Source organism: Talpa occidentalis, unplaced genomic scaffold (genome assembly GCF_014898055.3).
Source record: "Talpa occidentalis isolate TD23 unplaced genomic scaffold, MPIMG_talOcc4v2.1 talOcc4.2, whole genome shotgun sequence".
NCBI classification, from domain to species: Eukaryota; Metazoa; Chordata; class Mammalia; order Eulipotyphla; family Talpidae; genus Talpa; species Talpa occidentalis.
In genome coordinates, this window is record NW_023602073.1 from 125676309 (window position 1) to 125698324 (window position 22016).

A 22016-nucleotide genomic window follows, 5' to 3' on the forward strand; every position below is an offset into this window, starting at 1 on the left:
AAATTTAGGAAATAAAGATGAATGTAAAGTACTAATCTATAATTCAGAAAAATTTTTAAAATGTTATGTTCTAATCCTTTTTCTGTGTATATGTTATTTGTGTGTGTATGATTGGTATGTATGACATTATAGGTGTATAATTAAAATTATAATTATATATAATTTTATGTTCTTTTTTTTGAAATAATACTTAATGCTATATTATAAACTTTCATATCTTTAAAATTTCTTCAAATAGGATTTTAATGAGTGCATATCATTTTTAGCATGAATGCATCATAATTTAATTCAACTTTTTCTTTAATATTGAAAATTTAAGTGAACATATAACACTGTAATACCCAAGCTCATACTTCAGAGAAATGGAGATTTCCTCCATTTCTTATTATTTCTCTATGCCAGATATCTAGAATTCTACATTGAATTGCTTTAATGAATACAAATATTGTTTCAATTTTCATTTATATAATTTAATTTTTAAATCATGCTGTTAAAGCTGTTATATCCTCTCCTTTAATCGAATAATAAAATCTGAATTAAAACTAGAGGTAAAGTAGGCAGTAAATATAAAGATGAAAATGATTATTAAACTCAATCAACCCACATTATATTTGAAAAACAAAACTATTAGTTACAATCATTTTAGAAGACTAATTTTCAGTATACCTTGTTTTTAGAATTTGTTTTTATTACTGTTAACAATAATGGCAAGGATATATAATTAAGGATTATTCAATTCTCTTTGGATGACTCAAATTAAATAGTAAGATTTAATTTTATCAAGATTTAATTATTAAGTCTGATTTTCCAAAATAGGAAAATCATTGAGATGAATTTTCCAGATTAAAATATCATAATAAAATGACATACTTCCTATTTAAAATGACAACCCTGAAGTACTTCAAGTAGGATATGTGCTTTTCATTGTTCTAGTAGGTATGATTTTTTATCTCAGCATTTTCTAACATAACCACTTCTCTAGGTATGGTAAAAGGTCAGTCAAAAGTAGAAAACTTGACCACAGCATGGTATTTGTTATAAATAGATAAGAGATGTGCATGTGAATAACTCATCAGAGAAGGAAGTTTTCCTTCCACTGCCTACTCTGGTTCTTTGTTTTGTGTTTTAAATCATTTCAATTGTTAAAATGACACACAAGAGACTAGATGTTTGTCATATCAGTTATTTTGTCAGTGTAGGCATGACCTGTAAAGTTATAATTCACAATGTAAGCCCAATAGTAATGGTGAGATTTTTGCTAGATGGGTTAAAAAGTCAATTATTAGAGAAAAAAATATTTGATTTTAGGTTGCTGCTCAATCATGTTGAAAGCATTTTTACCAAGTAGAAAAATTTCATAATATCTGAAAGTAATCAATTCAGATTATTAGAAATGAAATAAGCAAAATTTTCAAATAAAATAGAAATACCGTCCATAGCTTACTTTCAAATTGCTATTAGTTTGTTGGAAATTATAACAAAAGATGGTGAACATAACAAACCAAGTGGTAGTGACACTGCCATTGATTTCTGAAATTAATTTCTTCCATTAATTGATGAAATTTCAAAGTAATTGAACTTTTCTGTTTGGATAGCATCAAAAATGTCCATTTGATTAAGTGACAACCCAATTGTCCTAACAGTAAAGAATTTCGATAACCCATACGCTCTTTTCTCACCTGATCTTTTGATATTGTGCATCTTGTTCCACAATGAGTAATTGATATAAATTAAATTATTCTCTCTTCCATGCCAGCCTGAAACCTTTGGCCTGCAATCAGGAAGGGGGTGTGCTCCCTGCAACTGCAATTCTTTCGGGTCTAAATCATTCGACTGCGATGAGAGTGGTCAGTGTTGGTGCCAGCCTGGAGTCACAGGGAAGAAGTGTGACCGCTGTGCCCATGGCTATTTTAACTTCCAGGAAGGAGGATGCACAGGTCTGTAAATAAGACAGTTCTCTGGTTTTGCACAGGTCTGTAAATAAGACAGTCCTATATATTCATTCTCTGGTTTTCACATTTTGACTTCCATACACGTTTTTCATTAGGGTTCCCAGAGATTAAAGGAAAAATATTTTGACAACAGATATATAACACAAAATATTTAACATATAAGTAATGTATATTCATTTTAAACTAACAAATGAAGTAAATTCATCACAATTCAAAACACTGCTCTCTATATAAGTGATGTGAGTACTGAATAAAAATCCATCAGGTACCCCAGTTCTGTGTGTCCCTCCTTGTGTGTGACCGCCACTGAGTCAGTCACGCAAAGACTACTGCAGCTTGAAAGTCAGATGATAATTTTGCTGGTGCCAATGTTATCTTATTTAAACTTGACTCCCAAGCTGACACAGTTGAACTTTTCCTTTGCCTACTGGAAGTTTGGTACAGGATCAGGGAAGTTAGTTTCTTTTTCTGGTATAAAAATATGTTTTCATTTACTTTTAGGTACCTTGAAAACGGTGATGTTCTGAGAAAAAAAAAAAGACAGATTGACTCTGGATATTTGTCAGTTTAGGGGAAAATGTGTCCTGTCACAGCCTCCCCATAAATTATGAGTTAAGGAAACAGTAGTTAGCAAACCACAGATAAAAGAAAAATTGAACATTAGCCTTGACTTATATGCCACTAATTTAGAATTGACTTTTGCTCCAACAATCCCTAGGTTGAATATTACCTGGCTTACCTAAACACACTGATTGAGCGTTGATGAAATTCCTACACTCCCAGCACTTTGATAAACACATAGTTCAATTTTTAAGACAATATCATTGACTGTTGTTGCAAACTTATATGAGAAATGGTGGGAATAAAGTTATTTTAAAAACCAGTATTCTTGAGATATTCTCAATCACTTTCAATATATAGTTTTTATTATAAATTAAGTCATTGTAAATATTCTAAATGTTATAATGGTAGCTCCTCTAAGGATCATTATGTGATCTGTAAACCAATATCTCTATTAGAAAATTATAAAACCACATTATATAACATACTCTGTTCTATAAATCCAACTTCATTAACATTTTCACTTAATATGAATTAATGAAATGGTTTTTATACATTCAAATATAACCACTACCACAAATTATAGGTAAGGCTGAGAACATTATTTAAAATTATGAAATTGTGATAACATTTTAGAAATGCAGATTAGTAGCATTCTAACTACAAAAGTAAAATGGAAAATAAGCCCAAAGTGAGCAGTATGACATTATGGTTGAGAACTTTACTCACTCCAGAGTTTAGACCTGTTTAGTCAATCTACCAGTAACTATTTATGTAATATTTTTTTCTTTTTTTTTTTACAATGTTTGCTTTTTTTAATATTTTATATAATTCTTACATCATTTTTCATTTTTACACAATATATATGCATTTTCATTTTGATTATATTCCCCTTATTTTGACCCTAATCCTTCCTCTCCCCATCCCTTTGTACTATTCATCTATTAATCAGAAAAACAATGGCATCTGCTTCACAGGGGGTTTGTAAGAATTAGTTGAGTAAGTGGCTGTAAAATATTTAGAGTAATGCCTTGCACATAATTGCTATGTGTGTTTATTGTCATAATTATTATCATTATTTCTTTTTATTAGTATTATCAATTGTAGTAAACATTTTTTTGGAAGAGAAAAACTAGCTAATTACTCGCCTTCCTTCTATTTGGTGTTGTGATTCCATTGAAGAATACTATTTAGAGTATTTCTATTTGCAAGTAATGATTTGAATTTCCCAAGATGTATTTTAGCACATAAAGTTGAACTAATGTGAACTCTTTTTTCTTCTTAATAAATGGTATATATCAAATGATCCTTTGACTTCAAATTAACAACAATAATAACAAAAACAACAGCTAACATTTATGAATATTATTCTCTGACAAGTATTGTGCTACACATTTTTCACAGCTTGTATAGAATGTTGTGAACAGTAATTGTGATCTCTTAAAAAGTGAACTTAATCTGATATCCTAAATGACTTCCACTAACACATTTAATCATTATTTAGTTAATTCAAAGTTTTCTTATAACATTAGTCTTCTTTTTTAATTGAAGTATTCAATTGAAAAAAACTTCTCTTGCTTTTCCTTCTTTGATATGAAATGCTTCACTAAAATGTGCTCAGTAGCTGGGTCAACTATAGTTAATAAGTGGCATATATATTCCTTGTCTTGAGTGACTTTGAAATTCTTAAATTTTGGCATTCATTCAGAAAGTGCAATAGGTAGGAATGAACTTTCACTCTTTATATGTCACATGATATAGACAAAATAAAAAATCTATTAAAAAGAAGAAAGACAATGGTAAATAAAAACTCAAAATTATCTATTTCTCTATGCATCCATCCAGCTATCTAAAGTTAACCCTTGAACAATATGGGTTTGAACTCTGTAGATTCATATTTATGGGCATTTTTATCAGTAAATACAAGAAATATATTTTCTCTCCTTATTTGTTTCTTAACACTCTGTCACTTACATTTTTGTAAGAATACCATATATAATACATATAAGATGTAACATATGTATTAACTCTTCTTGTTATTAGTAAGACTTCTGGTCTGGATTTTCTACTGCAGAGGGTTTTTCACCACTAATCCCATGTTGTGCAAAGGTCACCTATGTGAATATGTATTTCTATAATTCAACTATGTTTAAATATTAACAACACTGAAATATTCTTATGTGTGCCACTAATAATCATATATATGATTTACTGAATTTCCGAAGTCTATTAAATGTATTGGTATTTGTTGAAAAAAAGAGCCATCAATAAGAAGGAAGTATTGATCTGTACAGCACAGAAAAGTTGGTTATGAACTTAAACATAGAAATAAAATTTTTAAATAAAAATTTGACATTAGGTAATATAGTTAACATAGACTCTGACACACCAATTCTTCTTTAAACTTAGCCAAAAATCTAGAAATGACTTCATTTAAAAATGAATTACAATATATATTTATTAAATGACACCTTTGTGAAGTATACTGTACTATGATATACAAGATGAGTGAGGTAAGTTTTTACTTTCAAGGATCCTTAACCATAGGATGGAAACTAAAATAACATAAGTCACAATATAAAACACAACACTTTATAACAAACTTCTACTTTATTTTTTCCTTTGCTCTTTCACCTGTGAAGCTTGTGACTGTTCTCATCTGGGTAATAACTGTAACCCAAAGACCGGACAATGCATTTGTCCTCCCAATACCATTGGAGAAAAATGTTCTAAATGTGCACCTAACACCTGGGGTCACAGCATTGTCACTGGTTGTAAGGTAAGTTGCTTTATTTCATCTGATAATGTATTTTTTAACATTTTTATTTTAGAAAAACTCTATAGTAGGACAATTCAAAATCCAATATTAGATTACAAAACAATATAGAACTATTGCTATAGAGTGATTGCAGATATTGATCACTATCTTACATTTTATCAGTGGTAAAGATGATGACATAGTACATGCTTACATAGATTGATCCATGATAGCTACCCAAAAAAGGGGAAAGAACGAAAACTATAGTAAAACTGTTTATACTTAGAAAATAGTTCTAACCTCATAACTAGACACAGTAAGATGTATCTTCAAGGTATGAGAAATTAGGAACTGATAATAGAATTTGCTAAAATTCAATGAGAATTGCCTTTAATACAAGGTTTTAGTTTACAAGAAGTAGTTAAGAAGATTCATAAGAGTCATAGCAACCTCAAGCGTCATTACCAACCTCAAGTGGGTAAACCATAGAAAATAGTGGCATGTGCATACTCAAGTTTAGAGAAATCTATACTCAAGTTTAGAGAAATCTATTCAGCATCAGAGTGAAAATTAAGAAAGTAACATAACTGGTGTAAAAATATTGGTGGCCTGCACCCAAGCTCTTATATGCATACATAAATAAATATTTTAAAAAAGAACAACAGCAGTATCTAGAGCATTGCTATATCTCTCTATGCTAGCTGTTGGGAAAATGAATTATTATAAACTTTCTGTGAACTTAGGAATTTTTTTTTAGCATGGAGTTTTCCAAATGTTTCTTCTCCAAACAGAGAATTTTATCCTAGGCATGCACAGATAAGTACTCAGTCAAAAGCTGAAGGGGATTCTTTTTCAGAAATCTGAAATTCTCTCTGTGTAACTTACTCCATTTTGGACACATATTCTGTTTGCCTTCATGAATTCTAACTCCCTCAGCATCTTAAACTCTCTCAACTCTCTCTTACATTGTCATTCTGGGCTTTGTCTGGTTTCCCCTTTCTGTGTTGCAACCTAAAATCTGCCTATCATGCCGCCTTATTTGTTTTCCTTCTTTCAGAAGGCACAGTCTGGTGGTTCCTGTTATCCGATATCTGAAAGCAGTTGTTTCTTGATTTTCATCTTATCTTGCTTTTGGTTTTGTAGTCTAATCACTTAAAATAGAGGAGGTAAACTTGTGTTGTAAAAACTAAGATACTATTTTAAAAGAAGGAGTATTCTATGATGCCTAATGCAACACAGAGGCCAAGTAGGATTAAGGATGACCTGGGTCCATTAAGTTTCAGATCAATATACAAAGGAATGTTTGATATTAATGAGAGTCATTCAAATTGATTACATTGGCTTGAAGAATATTAAAACATGGTGACTAAGTGTGGACTGTTTGTTTCCATGGTAGAATCCTATAGAGATGTAAATTATTTTTTCAGTATGTTCACACATATCTAATCTATACGCTAACATTCTGAATATGTTGGTTTAAATATGCTGTTTTAGGGAAAAAACTGTATTGGTAATTGTTCAAGGAAGTTCAGATATCTGGTTTCAATTAGATGTGTGATTAGGTTTAATGAAAACTAAACAATATACTCATTTGTCTCTTGCCAGTAGTACTATAAAGTTTTTTGATGAATTGAACATTAAAAATTTCTATGACTGATACTTAATACTTTCCACTTCAAATCCAAACCTCGCCTAATTCCTTGAACTCATGAATAAGCCATCAGGAGACATATGAGGGTTTATTTCTCTTCACAAGGTCCTTTTTGATGTGGTCAAACTCTAATGAAGCTACTGAAATTGAAACTGATGTCTAATTTTCTGAATTTTCTGGACATAAACCATGATGGAATATAGACCAAGTTTCTAAAAAAAAAGTTGTGTGTCTGATACCAGTGTGTATATTAATCATGAGATAAATATGTTTATTGAATTTTTTATTACTTTGAACCTCTGTTAGGAATGTAAATAGCTCTTTTATCATTATGAACAATTACAAAAATTTCATGAAGCCCTCACAAATATTTGTGTGCATACAAGTAGTATTTTACTACCTAAGCTGTTTGAATGACTGTCACCTAAATAAGAAGTGATTTGAGATTTATAGCTTCCCTTTCTTTGTGTCATGAATAATTTCTTTGTGCTGAGGTGTGAACACACACATCATTTGATGTTTTATTAAAATAGAATACAAAGCCTTCTGTCTCTCACTAGCAGGGGAATAATACATAAATCCTCTATTGCTAAACAAACATTACATGCAGTTATGATTTAAGTTTGATATTGCCTATAGTGTTACTGAAACATGGTTAATGGTCTCCTTTTCCACTATAACTTCCTAAAGAATCTTCCTAAATTGGAAATGTCCTAATGTCTATTTGTACTATCAACTAATACTTGGGAGTTAGTGCTTTGGTTTTATACAATAAAAATTGAAAAGCAGACATTTCATGTATTAAAATATCTCACAAGACTTTTAAAAATGTATTGCATGATTATAGCTTGCATAACTTTTCATACCTTTTTATTTCTGATTGTGGCCCATTTTGTTTAAGAGAATCAATAGAAGATATTTAAGTGTATGTCAATCATCTTTATCTTGAATTCTTATTTTACACCTGATATTCCAATGAAGAGTTACTTGGAATGATGGCCATGGGACAATTCTATGCCTTGTATATTCTCTATCAGTTTTGTAATATAATAAATAATCACATTTTGCATATTTGAGTTTAACATTACTTTTAGTAGCATTCCCTACTGCAATTCTTTTCACTGGATAACAGTGAGGACATAGAAAAATATTTACTCATCTAGACACCCAAGACAAGACTTGGTGATTATTTTAATATCAGAATCTGGAAAGATATTTCACCAAATATCTGGTGATTGTATATCACCTCGTCTTATAGAGAATAGTCCCAGAAGTAAGCCATTGTTGACAGGAGCAGAAGCAGAAATATCCCCAATAGTGTTGGATGTAAGAATTAAGTTCAACAGTAAGAATGTGTGACAAACAGAAAGTAAAATGCAGCCAGACTTGAATCTGGAAATTTGGCAAATTGCTGTGCATATGAATCTGCCAAAGAGCTATACATCTGAGAAGGATAACATAGAAATCCAAAAAAAGCATCAGGTCACAACATGTAAGCAATATACAGTAGCAAACCCTGACACAAAGAAATGTGACACCCATTTGGGTGTCATTTCAGGACCTACTTAGGAGACAGAAATGACACTATTACATTCTGTCCTATTACTACAATTGGACAGAAACACAATATACAGGGTTCTGAGGTACTAGGTACACAACGTAATTACGTCTAAAGCTACTTGTAGCCTGAGAGAGTGTGGAAAATTAAAAAAAAAAAAAAACTAAACTAAACTGAGGGATAGAAGAGGACACTTTCCTCTCTGCCTCAGCCCCAGTCCCAGCAAGGCCGAGATGCAGACCTCTTTGAAGAGAATTGGCTACCACACAGACTTCTAGCAGCAAAAGAAAACCAGTAACAAAAAAGGTTGGTAGAATTTGTGGTCAAGTCTGGACTACAGATCTGCTCAGCATTGTTGGAGGATGTGGACATGCTAAGTGACTTGGAAGAAGCATGCCGTGGTCAGAGCTGCCATGCCTTACTCAACACTTGGTTCCTCTGCTGTCCACCTCCCTCAGCCTAGAAGGAGTGGCTGCCCTTTCATACCTGCTACAGACTTATTTTATCCTTAGTCAAAGCATTGGTGACTAATGCTGCTCAGGAAGCTGCCTACAGAAGAGAGGAGCCTGGGGGCACACTAGCCGCTGAGCTCCCAGCGAAACAATAAAATAACAGTAATGATGATGGTAATGAAGAACCAGAGCCAAGAACATAAGTGTCTTCCCACCACTATGACCTTCATGGGTCCCTTTAAAGCCCTCTGTTGCCCAAACCTAATATTTTGCTACCTGGGCTCACAGAAATGCCCACAAATGCCCAACCACTTTATCACACAGCAGGACAAGAAGAGTGACTCCGGACCTCAGAGACAGCAGATTGATCAGGAGCACAGCTGGTCTCTGGGAATGATTCATCCCAAGATCTTAAATGGCATTTTAGAAATCCACATGGCATTTTAACTAAATTCCAAGAAGGTATGAGTTCTGTAAATCAAGAGCAGAATATCTTAAAAGAATGTTAGACCAAAAGACATGTGGATGAGCAGAAATTTAACATGGATGATATGAAATAAAAAAAATAATCAAAAGAAGTTAAAATGCATAGTATAATTAAAGTAAGCGTTGTTGGTACATACATACAATAGAACTGTCATGTAAAGTAAGAGCAGTAAAATGGAGAACAAATTAGAAGCAAATGGGAAAATGACTGCAGAAGATGCTGGAATACTATATGTTTGGCAGACAGACAAAAGTGATGTGCTTTAAGAATTATAGGTGAGCTTGAAAAAGAAAATAGGTAGATTAGAGCAGAAGTAAAAGTCAAAAATTTGAGGAAATAGCACTGAATCATAAAACAATTTTGTTGTCAAACTAAAAGAATTCAACATGTCCCAGAAAATTAATGAGAAAAGACTCAAGCTTAAAAATTCTAGGAGAATTTTAAATTACATAAATGAAAAGAAAATCCTATCTAAGACGAGGAAAAGATGTTGCCAACAAAGCACATCAAATCAAGCTTGTCTACAAACTAAATGCCACAAACCAACAACCCAGATGTTACTTTTGCTCTAAATTCACTCTGGCTTCCCCACATCTGGTTTGGTGCTCCTTCTATGTTCTCATGGCATTTTTCACATCTTCTATTATGTAATTCCTATAGTATGATGTCGTATTCATGTATTTACTTGTCTACCTCCATTAGTCTATAAGGTATGTCTATATACAACTTAAGTAATATAAACATGATAAGATAAAGCAGTTTTGCCTAAAGTTCAATCTTTGAAACAGTTTAGATTTCTCTGTTTTCTCTAAATCTGTACCCACCTCCTTCTTTCCCCCACACCAAAAACAGAGAGAACACATTTTCTTTCTAATTTAATAGCATTGTGTCTCAGGACACATATATCTTACTAAATGCAGGAAGCAATTTTAATGTTATGTTCACTGATGTTTCCCAAGCGACTAAACTAGAACAGTATAAAGCATATAATAGACACATGATTAATATGTGTTTAATGGGAACATAAAAACATTTGAATTAAAATTTTAAGATGTTTCCCATGAAATGGTGTTTGTTAATAGTTACTATTTTTATCTCGTCCATAGGCATGTAATTGCAGTTTAGTGGGATCCTTGGATTTCCACTGCAATATAAACACAGGCCAATGCAACTGTCATCCTAAATTTTCGGGTACAAAATGTACACAGTGCAGTCAAGGTTATTGGAACTACCCTCACTGCAGTCCCTGTGATTGCTTCCTGCCTGGCGCTGATGACTCGACCTGTGATTCAGAGACAAAGCAGTGTTTCTGCAGTGATCAGACTGGTCAGTGCACTTGTAAGGTATGTATATGCTGCTGAAACCTAGAAAATGTTCACACACTTCTATTTCCATTGCTCAGTTTTAACGTCATTCAGTATTCGTTAGCTCTGGTTCATTAAGCTAAACAAACAGATACAGAGAAACTCCTGATAACAGTTTTTGTTGCCATATGTTCATTAACATACAGATAAGCACGGCTTTTTGAGCCCTTATTTTCAGCCAAAACCTAACTTTTTTCTAGTTGGCAGAGATGTTGCATTTTCAATGGGAAAGTTATATTTTTCTTTACATATTTGCAAGAATAATCAGGGAGGGAACAAAAAGAGGTCTTTTGAGCATCCTCAGTGAAAATCACAGCTAAATAATAAGCTTTGGAAAAAATACATTTTTCCAAAAACTAATGTGCAATCACTGTACACTAAAAAATATATTTACTGCTATGGAAATTTTCAGTAAAATTTCATCACATATAAGTACTGACATTACAAACAGTGACTATGTGCAATTTTCAGCCCTCATTAATATTGTTAAATGATGTAGAAAAACAGCCAATTAAAAAGGATAAGAGGGATTTTCACCCTTAAATATTTGTAAAAAAAAATCAATCTCAGAAGAAATGCAGTTAAGTCTGTGTCAGAGGCATCTTTTCAAGGAAAAGTCTATGGAAAGTGGGACAGAGGAGACAGGAAGATAAAATTTTTTGAGTGGCTGTTACAATAGTCTTAAGAATTTAGGAATGGCCTCCATAGTGGTGCAGAGGTTTGAGTGCAGCGCTGTGAAGCTGTCTGCAGGCTCTACAGCGTGGGTTCGATTCTTGGCCGGCCAGGGAGATGCTCACATGGCGTGGCAGACCTCTCCTGTCGTGCCCTCTGCTCCCCTCAGCAGTGTATTTCTGTTGTCTACCTGTTCTGCTACCCACTCTGTCTTTGGTGAATCCTCTCATCCTCCTGCGTCTCTGACCTGTACCCCAGCTCTTGTATAAAAATAAATATTTAAAAAAAAAAGAATTTAGGAAAATGACAGTTTTGTCATTAACTGGCCCAGACAAAGCACAATACTACAATATTACATATTCTAATTATGATAATACATTATATTTAATACTTTTGTGCTTTTCATAGTCATAATATGTATATGTACATTTTTATAGACTGCTTGTTTCTTACAACTTTTTCTAACACCACTGTCTCAGAATCGATGGTTATATTTTGCTTTCAAAATTCTCATGATTCATATTGCTCACAGCAAAATTGTAGGAAACATGTAGTTTACATTTTAAAAATAGTCACTATCTGCAGTAATTTCATATTTCTATATAAAGCATTGTTAGATTGTTGAAATCCTCACGATGAGATTAGCTATGTATGCCATTTGACATGTAAAACTAATACCAGAGTTTTCTTTTTTCTTTAATTTTCTCAAAAATGTGTGCTTTCCTATGATTCATTCTCAAGTACATTTCTCTCATCACATCACTGAACAACTCTGAGAAGCTCTCATCTTTCTTCAGGTGAATGTGGAAGGTGTGCACTGCGACAGGTGCCGTCCTGGAAAATTTGGACTGGATGCCCAGAATCCGCTTGGCTGCAGCAGCTGCTATTGCTTCGGCGTGACTAGTCAGTGCTCTGAAGCACAAGGACTGTTCCATACGCGGGTGAGTGAGGAACTACTGAGCCATGTAATGGTCTAATGTTAGTTCCTGCTGGCATCTTGTAGCCAGGCACTGAGGGGTAGGAGGAAACAGCGAAACATTTAAGTAACCTTTTCCCCTGTGCACATTTAGAGATGTCATGGGGGATATGTGCCATTAGACAGTTGGAGTAAATGCCTTTTAATCCTTCCTTTAAAAGAGTTCATTTATTTATTGACAAAGAAATAGATGCCAAATTAAAAAGAAACATTGTAAGGGAAGTCATTTTGTGACTGTGAAGAAGTTCAATTCTGAAGAGTGAGGGTGAAGGAGTGATAACACAGCAAGGAAATCCACAGCTTGTTGCACGTTTATTCCAACCAGCCTTAGGGAATCATCTATTTTTAGAGTGGAAACATGTTCACTTTTACCTCCTTCTTGTTTTAAATTCTACCTTTCCTTGGTGTAAAAGACTCCAGTTTTCACAAATGTACTTTTCACTGTGCAAACAAGTCAAAATCATTCTCCCCTACTGCTCACTACTCTACATTTAAGTTCTTTTTCTTGTGAGAATGTTACATCAGCATGAGCATGAGGCTGAAGATAGACACGCAGTCCATAGTATAACAGCATTTAAAAGTTGTGCCCACGTCTTTCACTCGGTCCTTTGCATGTTCTGGTCCCACACAGGTGACTCTGAAGCCTGAACAGACCATTCTGCCCCTGGTGGACGAGGCACTGCAGCACACAACTACCAAAGGCATTGCTTTTCAACATCCAGAGATTATTGCACATATGAATCTGGTGAAACAAGATCTCCATTTGGAACCTTTTTATTGGAAACTTCCAGAACAATTTGAAGGAAAGAAGGTAAAGATGAGAACTTTGAAACCATATGAGGACAAAGTAAAATATATTTTATATTTTGAAGACATACCATTTGGGGATTTATTTAACTCTTTGCTTTATTTTATCAGTTGATGGCCTACGGTGGAAAACTCAAGTACACCATCTATTTTGAGGCTCGGGAAGAGACAGGTTTCTCTACGTATAATCCTCAGGTTATCATTCGAGGTGGGACTCCTACTCATGCTAGAATTATCATCAGGCATATGGCTGCTCCTCTAATTGGCCAATTGACAAGGCATGAAATTGAAATGACAGAGGTAAGGTAATTAGCTGTTTGGTGCAAGGACACCAGTGGTTTTGCATTCTGTTTCATCAACATGGTTTCTTTTCTTGTTAACAGAAAGAATGGAAATACTATGGCGATGATCCGCGTGTCAGTAGAACTGTGACCCGTGAAGACTTCCTGGATGTACTTTATGATATCCATTATATTCTTATCAAAGCTACTTATGGAAATATCATGCGACAAAGCAGGTAAACTATAGTGGACAATATCCTAGTTAAACTAATATTCTAGACTGTATAGTGATGATGAATATCAGACAAGAAATATTTAAAAGTGATTGGTTTGGGACTGATTATAGAAGATATATCAAGGACACCTTCCAGGTCACACAGTAGAAGCTATAGTTATTACTCCCAAAGAGGAAAATAAGACGAGAACCAAATTTAAGTGGGAAAATATTGAATTCACCTTAGAAAGGTTAGAAAAGTTAGATGTCAGTTAGAAATTCAGGGTGAAGATGAGCTATACATCAGATAAGTGCTGTGTTGTATGATGCAAACTACTAAAATGACTCCTTAAACCCCCAGGCAGAGCCAAATTGGTCTCCAGTCTCTTCCAACCATGAGCGTTCTCATCTGTTCATTCTAGTATACCCTAAAATATTGTCATTTCCCCTAAGCATCATGATGTGAAAAGGTTGGAAACCACAATGAAAAGAACAGTAAGAATGAACATAGTATTATGGAAGCCAAAGCATGAGACTGCCTCAAGAGAGTGTTCAATGTTTTCATGTGGTACTTAGGACCAAACTGGTGACAGTCATAATTGTAGCCATAATTAGTAACTCACTGGAGTCCTGGGGCAGAAATAGGATCAGAATTTTAGGGAATTAATGGACTCAATGAAGCTAATATTATGAATAGAGACTACTGTTTTCCACAAACATAATGTAAATGAAAGAAAATGAGATAGTGACAAAGGTCAAGAGATGATTTTTGAAGAAGCAAGCTTGTTTACAGAAATCAGTGGCAATTAATGTTTTAAAAATAGAATATAGAATAAATAAATAATGGAGAAGATAGACTTCAATATCACTCATACATATGGTCATGTTCTTTAAATAGAAACAATAACATAGCTAAAATAAATAAATGAGGAATAAAATAAATGAGATAAAATGAGGAATTGCACAGAATGTAAAGTTTTATACTGTGGAGACAGAAGCTGAGGTTGTGTACACAGTCTCAATTTCTCTGGTATGACAGTTTCCTGTTAAGTCTTGTAGGAATATGGAATCAATAGATGTTTGAAAAACAGTCTCATACAATAATTTAGTAGACTAGTCCAGGAAAACAAAAGAAATAAATTATAAATCCTCTCTCATTTGTAAACTAATGAACATAAAGATACAATAGTTCAAAATTTGCATTGTACTCAGGAAATCCTGCTTCTGTATTGCATTAGAAGATTGAAAATAATTTTTGGATTGTACTAAAAGCAGGCATTGTTGGTAAAAGAGTATATATCCAGAACTAAAAATCACTTTCAAATATGTATTCCTTTGGTTTCTTTTATACATTTCTCACTTCCACCAGGAGATTATTTTATGTGAAATAATAAGGTAGCATGTATAAAATATACTTTCAGCTCTATTGCTAATTACTTTAGAATAATTAAATTTAGAATATAAAAATTATTTTAGAATATCAAAATCAGGGGGTAGAAGCCAAAGCAGGTTTTCATGGTGTAAAAGATAGCAGGTAACTTTGTGGGTGTGCAAATATGTTATTTTGCAATTTATTCTGTGCTCCAGTAAAAGAGGTTGGTAGCACACAGAACATTTTGTTAGTGGAACTGATAGAAACTATGCTATCATGCATTTTCCATTATACTTTCATTGCCTCTCTCACACTGATTCCATTTTCCTATATTGTGAAGTTTTTTCCCCCATAAGTCTCCTTCCCTTATCACCTTATTTCACTAAACAATATTTTTGACTTAAGAGATCAGTTTTTGAAAGTTTAGGATACTCTTTAAGCTCAACACAACTAGAATCATAGCCTAGCAAGAATAAGAACAGATAAAATAGTAAATAAATAGCTCTTGAATTCCTAAAACAGTAGAATTGTGACAAAAGTCAAAATATATACTTAAATATTGCCCCCAGGATAATTAAGACATAGTCCTGCATCTTTATTCAGTGACAAATGTTGTCTCTGGCCTCTGCAGTGCGGATTCGATCCCCAGCCAGTGGGCGAGAATCCCACATGGCGCAGCAGACCTTTCCTGTTGCGCCCGCTGCTCCCCTCAGCAGTATATTTCGGTCGTCTGCCTGTTCTGTTCCCCACTCTGTATCTGGTGAATCCTCTCACCCTCCGGTGCCTCTGGCCTGTACCCCAGCTCTTGTATAAAAATATATAAATCTTTTTTAAAAAATTAAAAAAAACAAATATTGTGTCTGAATTAAGAGTTTGAGTTATGCATGTCTTTTGAGATACAGACTCAGTACATTTTGTCAATGCTGAAATCTTCTCTTGGCTTATGTCTCTTACATTTATTTGAAGAACATAACAACTCTGTATTTCAGTATTCATTTTAAATAGAAGCCTGATTTTGGCAAAAGCCTTGATTCTGGCAAGGAATTTGATCTCTAATCCTCTGAGGGGAAAAAAAATGTGTATTATGGAAATATCTGCTGATGACACCATTCAAGTTCCACTTGAATTTTGAATATTGACTAGCCTGTTGTGTGCATGTCTATATGAGTAACTCTTCAGGTTATAAAATGCCATGTGATGCCAATGGACATAAGTTGCTAACAATCACTGACTTACCTTATTATTCCCACAGAGAATCCAGGAGAACATAAAGTCTTTCCTGTAGGAGGGGAGAATTTTGTATATAGCTCCCAACCACTGTGTGTTCTATAAGGAGGGGAGAGTAAATCTGAATTTTAACTAAACATGTTCATCCTAAAGGCTGACTGATCTTCAGCATAGATTGTGATGCTAGTGAAGCCAGAATGTGCATTCATAATTCAGTGTCAATAAAACCTACCTATGCTTGTTATAAAGTTTATGATTCAAGCTCCCCGGGCTATTGGAGATGCCTTTTATTTAAGCAAAACTATCCATTGGCCCATTTAAAAGTTTATTTGCAGAACATTTTATGTTGCCAGTTAGTAATATAGTAGTCTAAGTTTATAGATGTATATATTTATAATGTTTAATTTCAAATTAGTGAAAAGGGTATCAACATTTGCACTGTGAATAATTTTTCAACTAGGATTTTGTCATAAATAGGAAGGCTAAGTGATTTGAAGAATTTGATAAACAAAAACTTCAAAAATATTAGATTATGCTCAACCATTTTCTAGGTGGTTTTCTAAAGTTATTGAAAGGACTTTCAGACACTCAAGAGGAAGGAATCAGGACAATTGTAAATTAAAAGCAATTTCACTAGTCACTACAGGGGATATTCTAATGGGGAATGACCTTGGGTTGTCTGTTTGAAAGAATATAACTCTCTAATTAATTGGTCATGTTCACCTGAAACCACTCACATTTTTAAAATTTGGGGTAAATTTTTATAATAACTTCTCAACAGGACATCAGACATCTAATTTACAAAACTCCTCATGATTTATGTGAATAATTTGCTAATGTATAATCTCAACATTTGAGGAAGTAAATATGCAATAGTAAGATGTGCAACATGAGTCCTGGAATTTAGGCAGTTTAAAAACACTAGAACAAATTTGTGATTAATGACAAAACACAGAGAAGACTCTTCTTGTACAAATGAGCACTTGCCAAGTGAGCATAACTTGCTGGTATAATAATACAAATGTATGCTCATTGTTTCCAGGATTTCTGAAATCTCCATGGAGCTAGCTGAACAAGGACATGGAATAGCAGGGGCTCCTCCAGCTCACTTGATAGAAAGATGTGACTGTCCCCCTGGCTATTCTGGCTTTTCCTGTGAGGTAAGGTGGCTCCTCATAACTTACTTAGGCTCAACTCACTTAAACTGTCAGATGGAAATCCCTCAGAACTACTTTTGCTGCAAATAGTTTTACTTTCATGCATATTCTTAACCTATTTTATTTGGTCTTCCACTCACAGCGTGGGACATAGTAAGATGACGATGATGATGTTACCTTGAAGTAGAAATTACAACTGAAGGGACATATTTGATAAAAATGAAGATTTGTGAAAATATGAAACAGGAAATAATGTTTTCACAAGGCCCATTTTTTGTATCTGATCTATTTTCTTGTCACTGTTCTAAATAGCTAATTTAAACTGCTGTGATTATGAAATAAGATTATATTGAATTTTGAAAGGTGGTTTTTATATACAGCATGACAAAGCTTAGACACTAAACAGCAGGCTGTTCCCTTCACACAGTCTTCTCAGATGACCTCTGTTTCAGTTAGTGCCAGTATTATCCAATTTTTATTATGTATTATTTTATTATGTATTGTACATTTTTATTATATATTATTTTAGTCACTGTAGCTTTGAAAGTCCTTTGAATTTCTTGAAAATAGGCACATTTTCTAGATCTTCCTCTTCTGAATGCCAGTGTATATTCTACAAATACCAAATATTGCTAGAAAGAGGATAATATAAGGAAAAGTGGAATGGATGAGAAACTGGCCTGGGTCTGAGTCTCTACTTCACTATGTGCTGGACTGAGACAGATAACTAAGGCTGACAGCATGGACAGCATGGATTCTTTATTATTAGTCATATTGGGTGGTGTCCATAGCATATTAATTAGATATTTTAATATCTCTGCCATAGTCAAATCATTAAATGAAGATTAAATGAGTTATAAACTAAACTACTTATCACAGTGCCTGTTGGTAGTCAGTATTAGTTGATGGGGTTAATATTGTTATTAATGGAATAAGTAGTGATACATTAATATGTTGATTTCTTTATAAATAATTTAGACATCTTTTGTAAATAGAATTTAAGAAGTTTCATTAAATGTGGTAGGTGAGGCATGTGATAGTACCAGATCACAACTGAAGTACAACTTAAAAATAAGTATAAATCTCTTGAGAGGTGGCATGATACAATGCAAAGGAAAAGGACTTTGGTTCAGGTAAATCCTACCTAGCTGAACTACTTGGATACTGTGACTCTATTTCCAGACCTCAGTTTGTTTTTTTTTTTTAATTTATGCACTCATAATGAGCATTAATTTAAGTGAAAATATATTTGTGAAAACCCCATCGTAAATTGAAATGCTATTCTGTTTAGTTACCGTCTAATGGATTCCATGATGTTTAAAAACAATTTCATAAGAATAATTGTAAATATATTGGGAAATATTCTGTAAATTCCTTATGGTTTTGCTTGTGACTGCTCAGGAAGGCAATAGTAGATAGACAGACAGACAGACATATAATGCACATATATGCAGAACCCACCCAAATATACATATACACACACCATGGGTAAGTGAAAAAGGAGACAGTGAGTATAACATGTATAAATATGCTACCTGTGCAATGAGCATGAAAGATTTAAAATAGGAGACAAAAAAATACTTGAGATTTTTCTAGATAGAGATGAAATTTTATTTATCCCAAGTAGTTGTCAGTCATACTGATTGGTCAATCCTTTAATTCCTACCAATCCTAGCTATTATGTAGTTATCCAGTCTATAAAATTACAGGCTGGGTATTGAAGTCCTAAATTTCTCTAATCCTGCAATATCATTTTGCTATAGAAGATATCCAATAATTCATCAAGATTGACCTTTAGAGATCTTAAAAAGGAATTTGCTGCAACTATGTATTTTCTGCATTAAAAAAAACACTGTTCATTTTTGAAGAGAAATGGTAGTTGTGTAGCAAATTACTTTAATTCAGTCTACATCCATTCCAGATTTTAAATAATAAAAATTCTTCTTGTGATCAATAGGCTTTTAAAATCATAAATTCTTAACATGCCTTTCAATTAATTTTAGTAATTTTCCATCATTATATGAAAATATAAATTAGCACAAGTAATACAAATGATAAATGAAAAAAATCAAAAAGAGATTGGGTATACATACAAACTGTCTGCATTGGTGGCTTCACCTATGTCCTGTGAATTTCACTTAAATTCCTATTTACAGACAGTAATTACAGTAATATTTTAGTAGTGAGATTATAGGGATAAAGGCCTATCTTTCATAATAAGCTACCTGAGGTGTTCTCCGTAACCCATTACCTCTAATCCATTACACATCTTATTTATAATTCATCTTGATTCTAAAGTATAATTACACAGGCATAAAATCTAATCATCAAAGCAGGAGCTAAGGCCAGTTTTGAAATACATCAGATTCTAGTAACATATGTTTTGGATCAGGAATATACAAAAATAAGTCTTTTATAATATTTCCACCAAATGTATGGTATTCTAGAGATGGGATGTTTATTTCATGTCTTTACCTAAAATGTGTTTACAAATAAACAAGTGTTATAAATGAAAATATAGCCATTGTGAAGACATTTAGTTTTTGCCTATTACCTGAAGTATTATGATATCACAGCCAGTTCATTGAAAATGTTACTTCTGGAAATAACTGCTTATTACAATTTATGATTTGAAGTGTTGACTATATTACCTTTGGAAGTCAAATACAGAACACACTTTCCTACTACATCTGCTATTGGCGAGGATTGAGTTTCCCATACTTAAGCTGCTCTTCACCCTCTTTTCAATTAAAGGCTGTTGCCTAAACTGACCTAAACTCGGGTCAATCGTATGCAGAAATGGAAAATATTTGTATGTGTTAATTGTGTGGTTCTCTGCAATAAAATCATGGAAATTAGAAATTCCCAGATGACATCTATGTCATATTTTGATCATTTTACCCTCCTCACTCCATATTTATAAGGTCTTCTTGTTAACAGTTGACTGGCTTGTGTCTACCGGTCACCACTCAGAAGGTATAACTTCTGTTAAAAACAATTTTGGGCCTCTCCTGGTGGCGCAGCGGTTGAGGTTGCCTTTAGCCTCTGCAGCACCGGTTCGTTCCCAGGACGCCGGCGAGGGTCCCACCAAAAAAAAAAAAAAAATTAATACCCCCAAATAATACATACCTATTACCAGCTTACAAAATTCAAAAGACAAAATAGTGAAAGTAGGCTTTTTCTTCCCACATGCATACCACTCAGTGTACCCATCACCTCTTTTGTTGCACATGGAATGATTTTGTTTTTATGTACATAAAATATTGAGGGACAGATAGGGCTAAATGGCATACATTATAATTTTGTTTCCCAATATAACACTTGCCTTTCTATTTAGTCTATTGTCAATGAGTATATATATTTTTAATAATCTGGCATAGAGGTACCCATGTTGATTTATTATATATCAAGCACTAAACTTATGATCCCCTTCAGTCCTCACAGCAAAGCTATTTTAAAATCCCTGAAATATCATTTCTTGTATGCTCAGTCTATTTTGTACTTACAGAAACATCACTGAGTATATGTTATCATCCTCATATTATAGATGAAGAAATGCAAGTCCAGGCACGTTAAGAATTCTGCCCATGACCACACAACTGGAAAACATCAAAACTGCAATTTGAACTAGATAAATCTGTTCCAGAAAATCCTAGATAAACTTACATTCAGCTATTAAGGCATCCAACATCCTTATGTTTCAAGGGAGGAAACTGAGGCCCACATATTCAAAATCAGCACAGAATTATATGAAGTGGTGGGACACAAATTAAACAGGATCAGCAGGTTGCAAACCATGGAGACACACAAGACTGTTTTATTGGCAACAGCCCACTTATCTATATTAGTTGTTAAACTCTGAGAGGGGAGGATGTTGTAACTGCACCTGGAGCAAATTGGCTCTTTCCTTATCTCCTAATCCCCTTCTTTCCAGCTTCCCACATTTTTGTGTGAATTTGATTCTAAAATTTGAAGGCATGCAGTATTATAAAAACAAATGAAAGATGGAAGGAGAGCAGAAGAAATTTGAACTGATTAATTTCAGCACACGGGAAAAGAACTTCAGAAAAGTTTAAGTTAGAAAAGAAATGGATAAGATTTAGTATTTCTTTATTTGCACTCTTTAATTCTCTTTTTTCCAAAAAGCATTTTAGATAGACTTTAAAAAGTAGCTATTATCATTCCTTTTGTGTTCCCAACTAAACAAAACCATACTCATGAATCTTGCCCCAGTTCTCTCTGAGAAGAAAAACATTAAAAAAACTCCCTCAAAAAATTGAAAAAAATGGAAAGAGTAAATACAGAAAAAGGAATCAATAAGCAGGGATTAAATAGGAAGAAATTGTCCACTCCTTTGAAAAGCTTGTTTTAGATTACTAACTGTTGTATTGCGGAATAGTCTATCATTGCTGATTAATAGAAATTTAACCTATCAGGGCATAAAATTAGTCTACAGTGTTAGAAGCAAAAGAAAATACAGACATCAACATCTCAGTATGTGCACCTGGCTGAGAAAACCATTAATGA

General features: G+C 33.5%; 1 protein-coding gene across 1 annotated transcript in view; it reads left to right on the plus strand.

The window, feature by feature from the left end:
• The window catches only part of LAMA2 (laminin subunit alpha 2), a 536992-nt gene that overhangs the window by 359251 nt on the left and 155725 nt on the right, over window positions 1-22016 (plus strand). Inside the window, exons 21-28 of the mRNA XM_054697817.1 lie at window positions 1757-1937; window positions 5156-5292; window positions 10526-10762; window positions 12253-12396; window positions 13063-13242; window positions 13350-13538; window positions 13622-13755; window positions 17375-17492. Coding sequence (XP_054553792.1) covers window positions 1757-1937; window positions 5156-5292; window positions 10526-10762; window positions 12253-12396; window positions 13063-13242; window positions 13350-13538; window positions 13622-13755; window positions 17375-17492 — 1320 coding nt within the window. The remainder of the gene's footprint in view (window positions 1-1756; window positions 1938-5155; window positions 5293-10525; window positions 10763-12252; window positions 12397-13062; window positions 13243-13349; window positions 13539-13621; window positions 13756-17374; window positions 17493-22016) is intronic.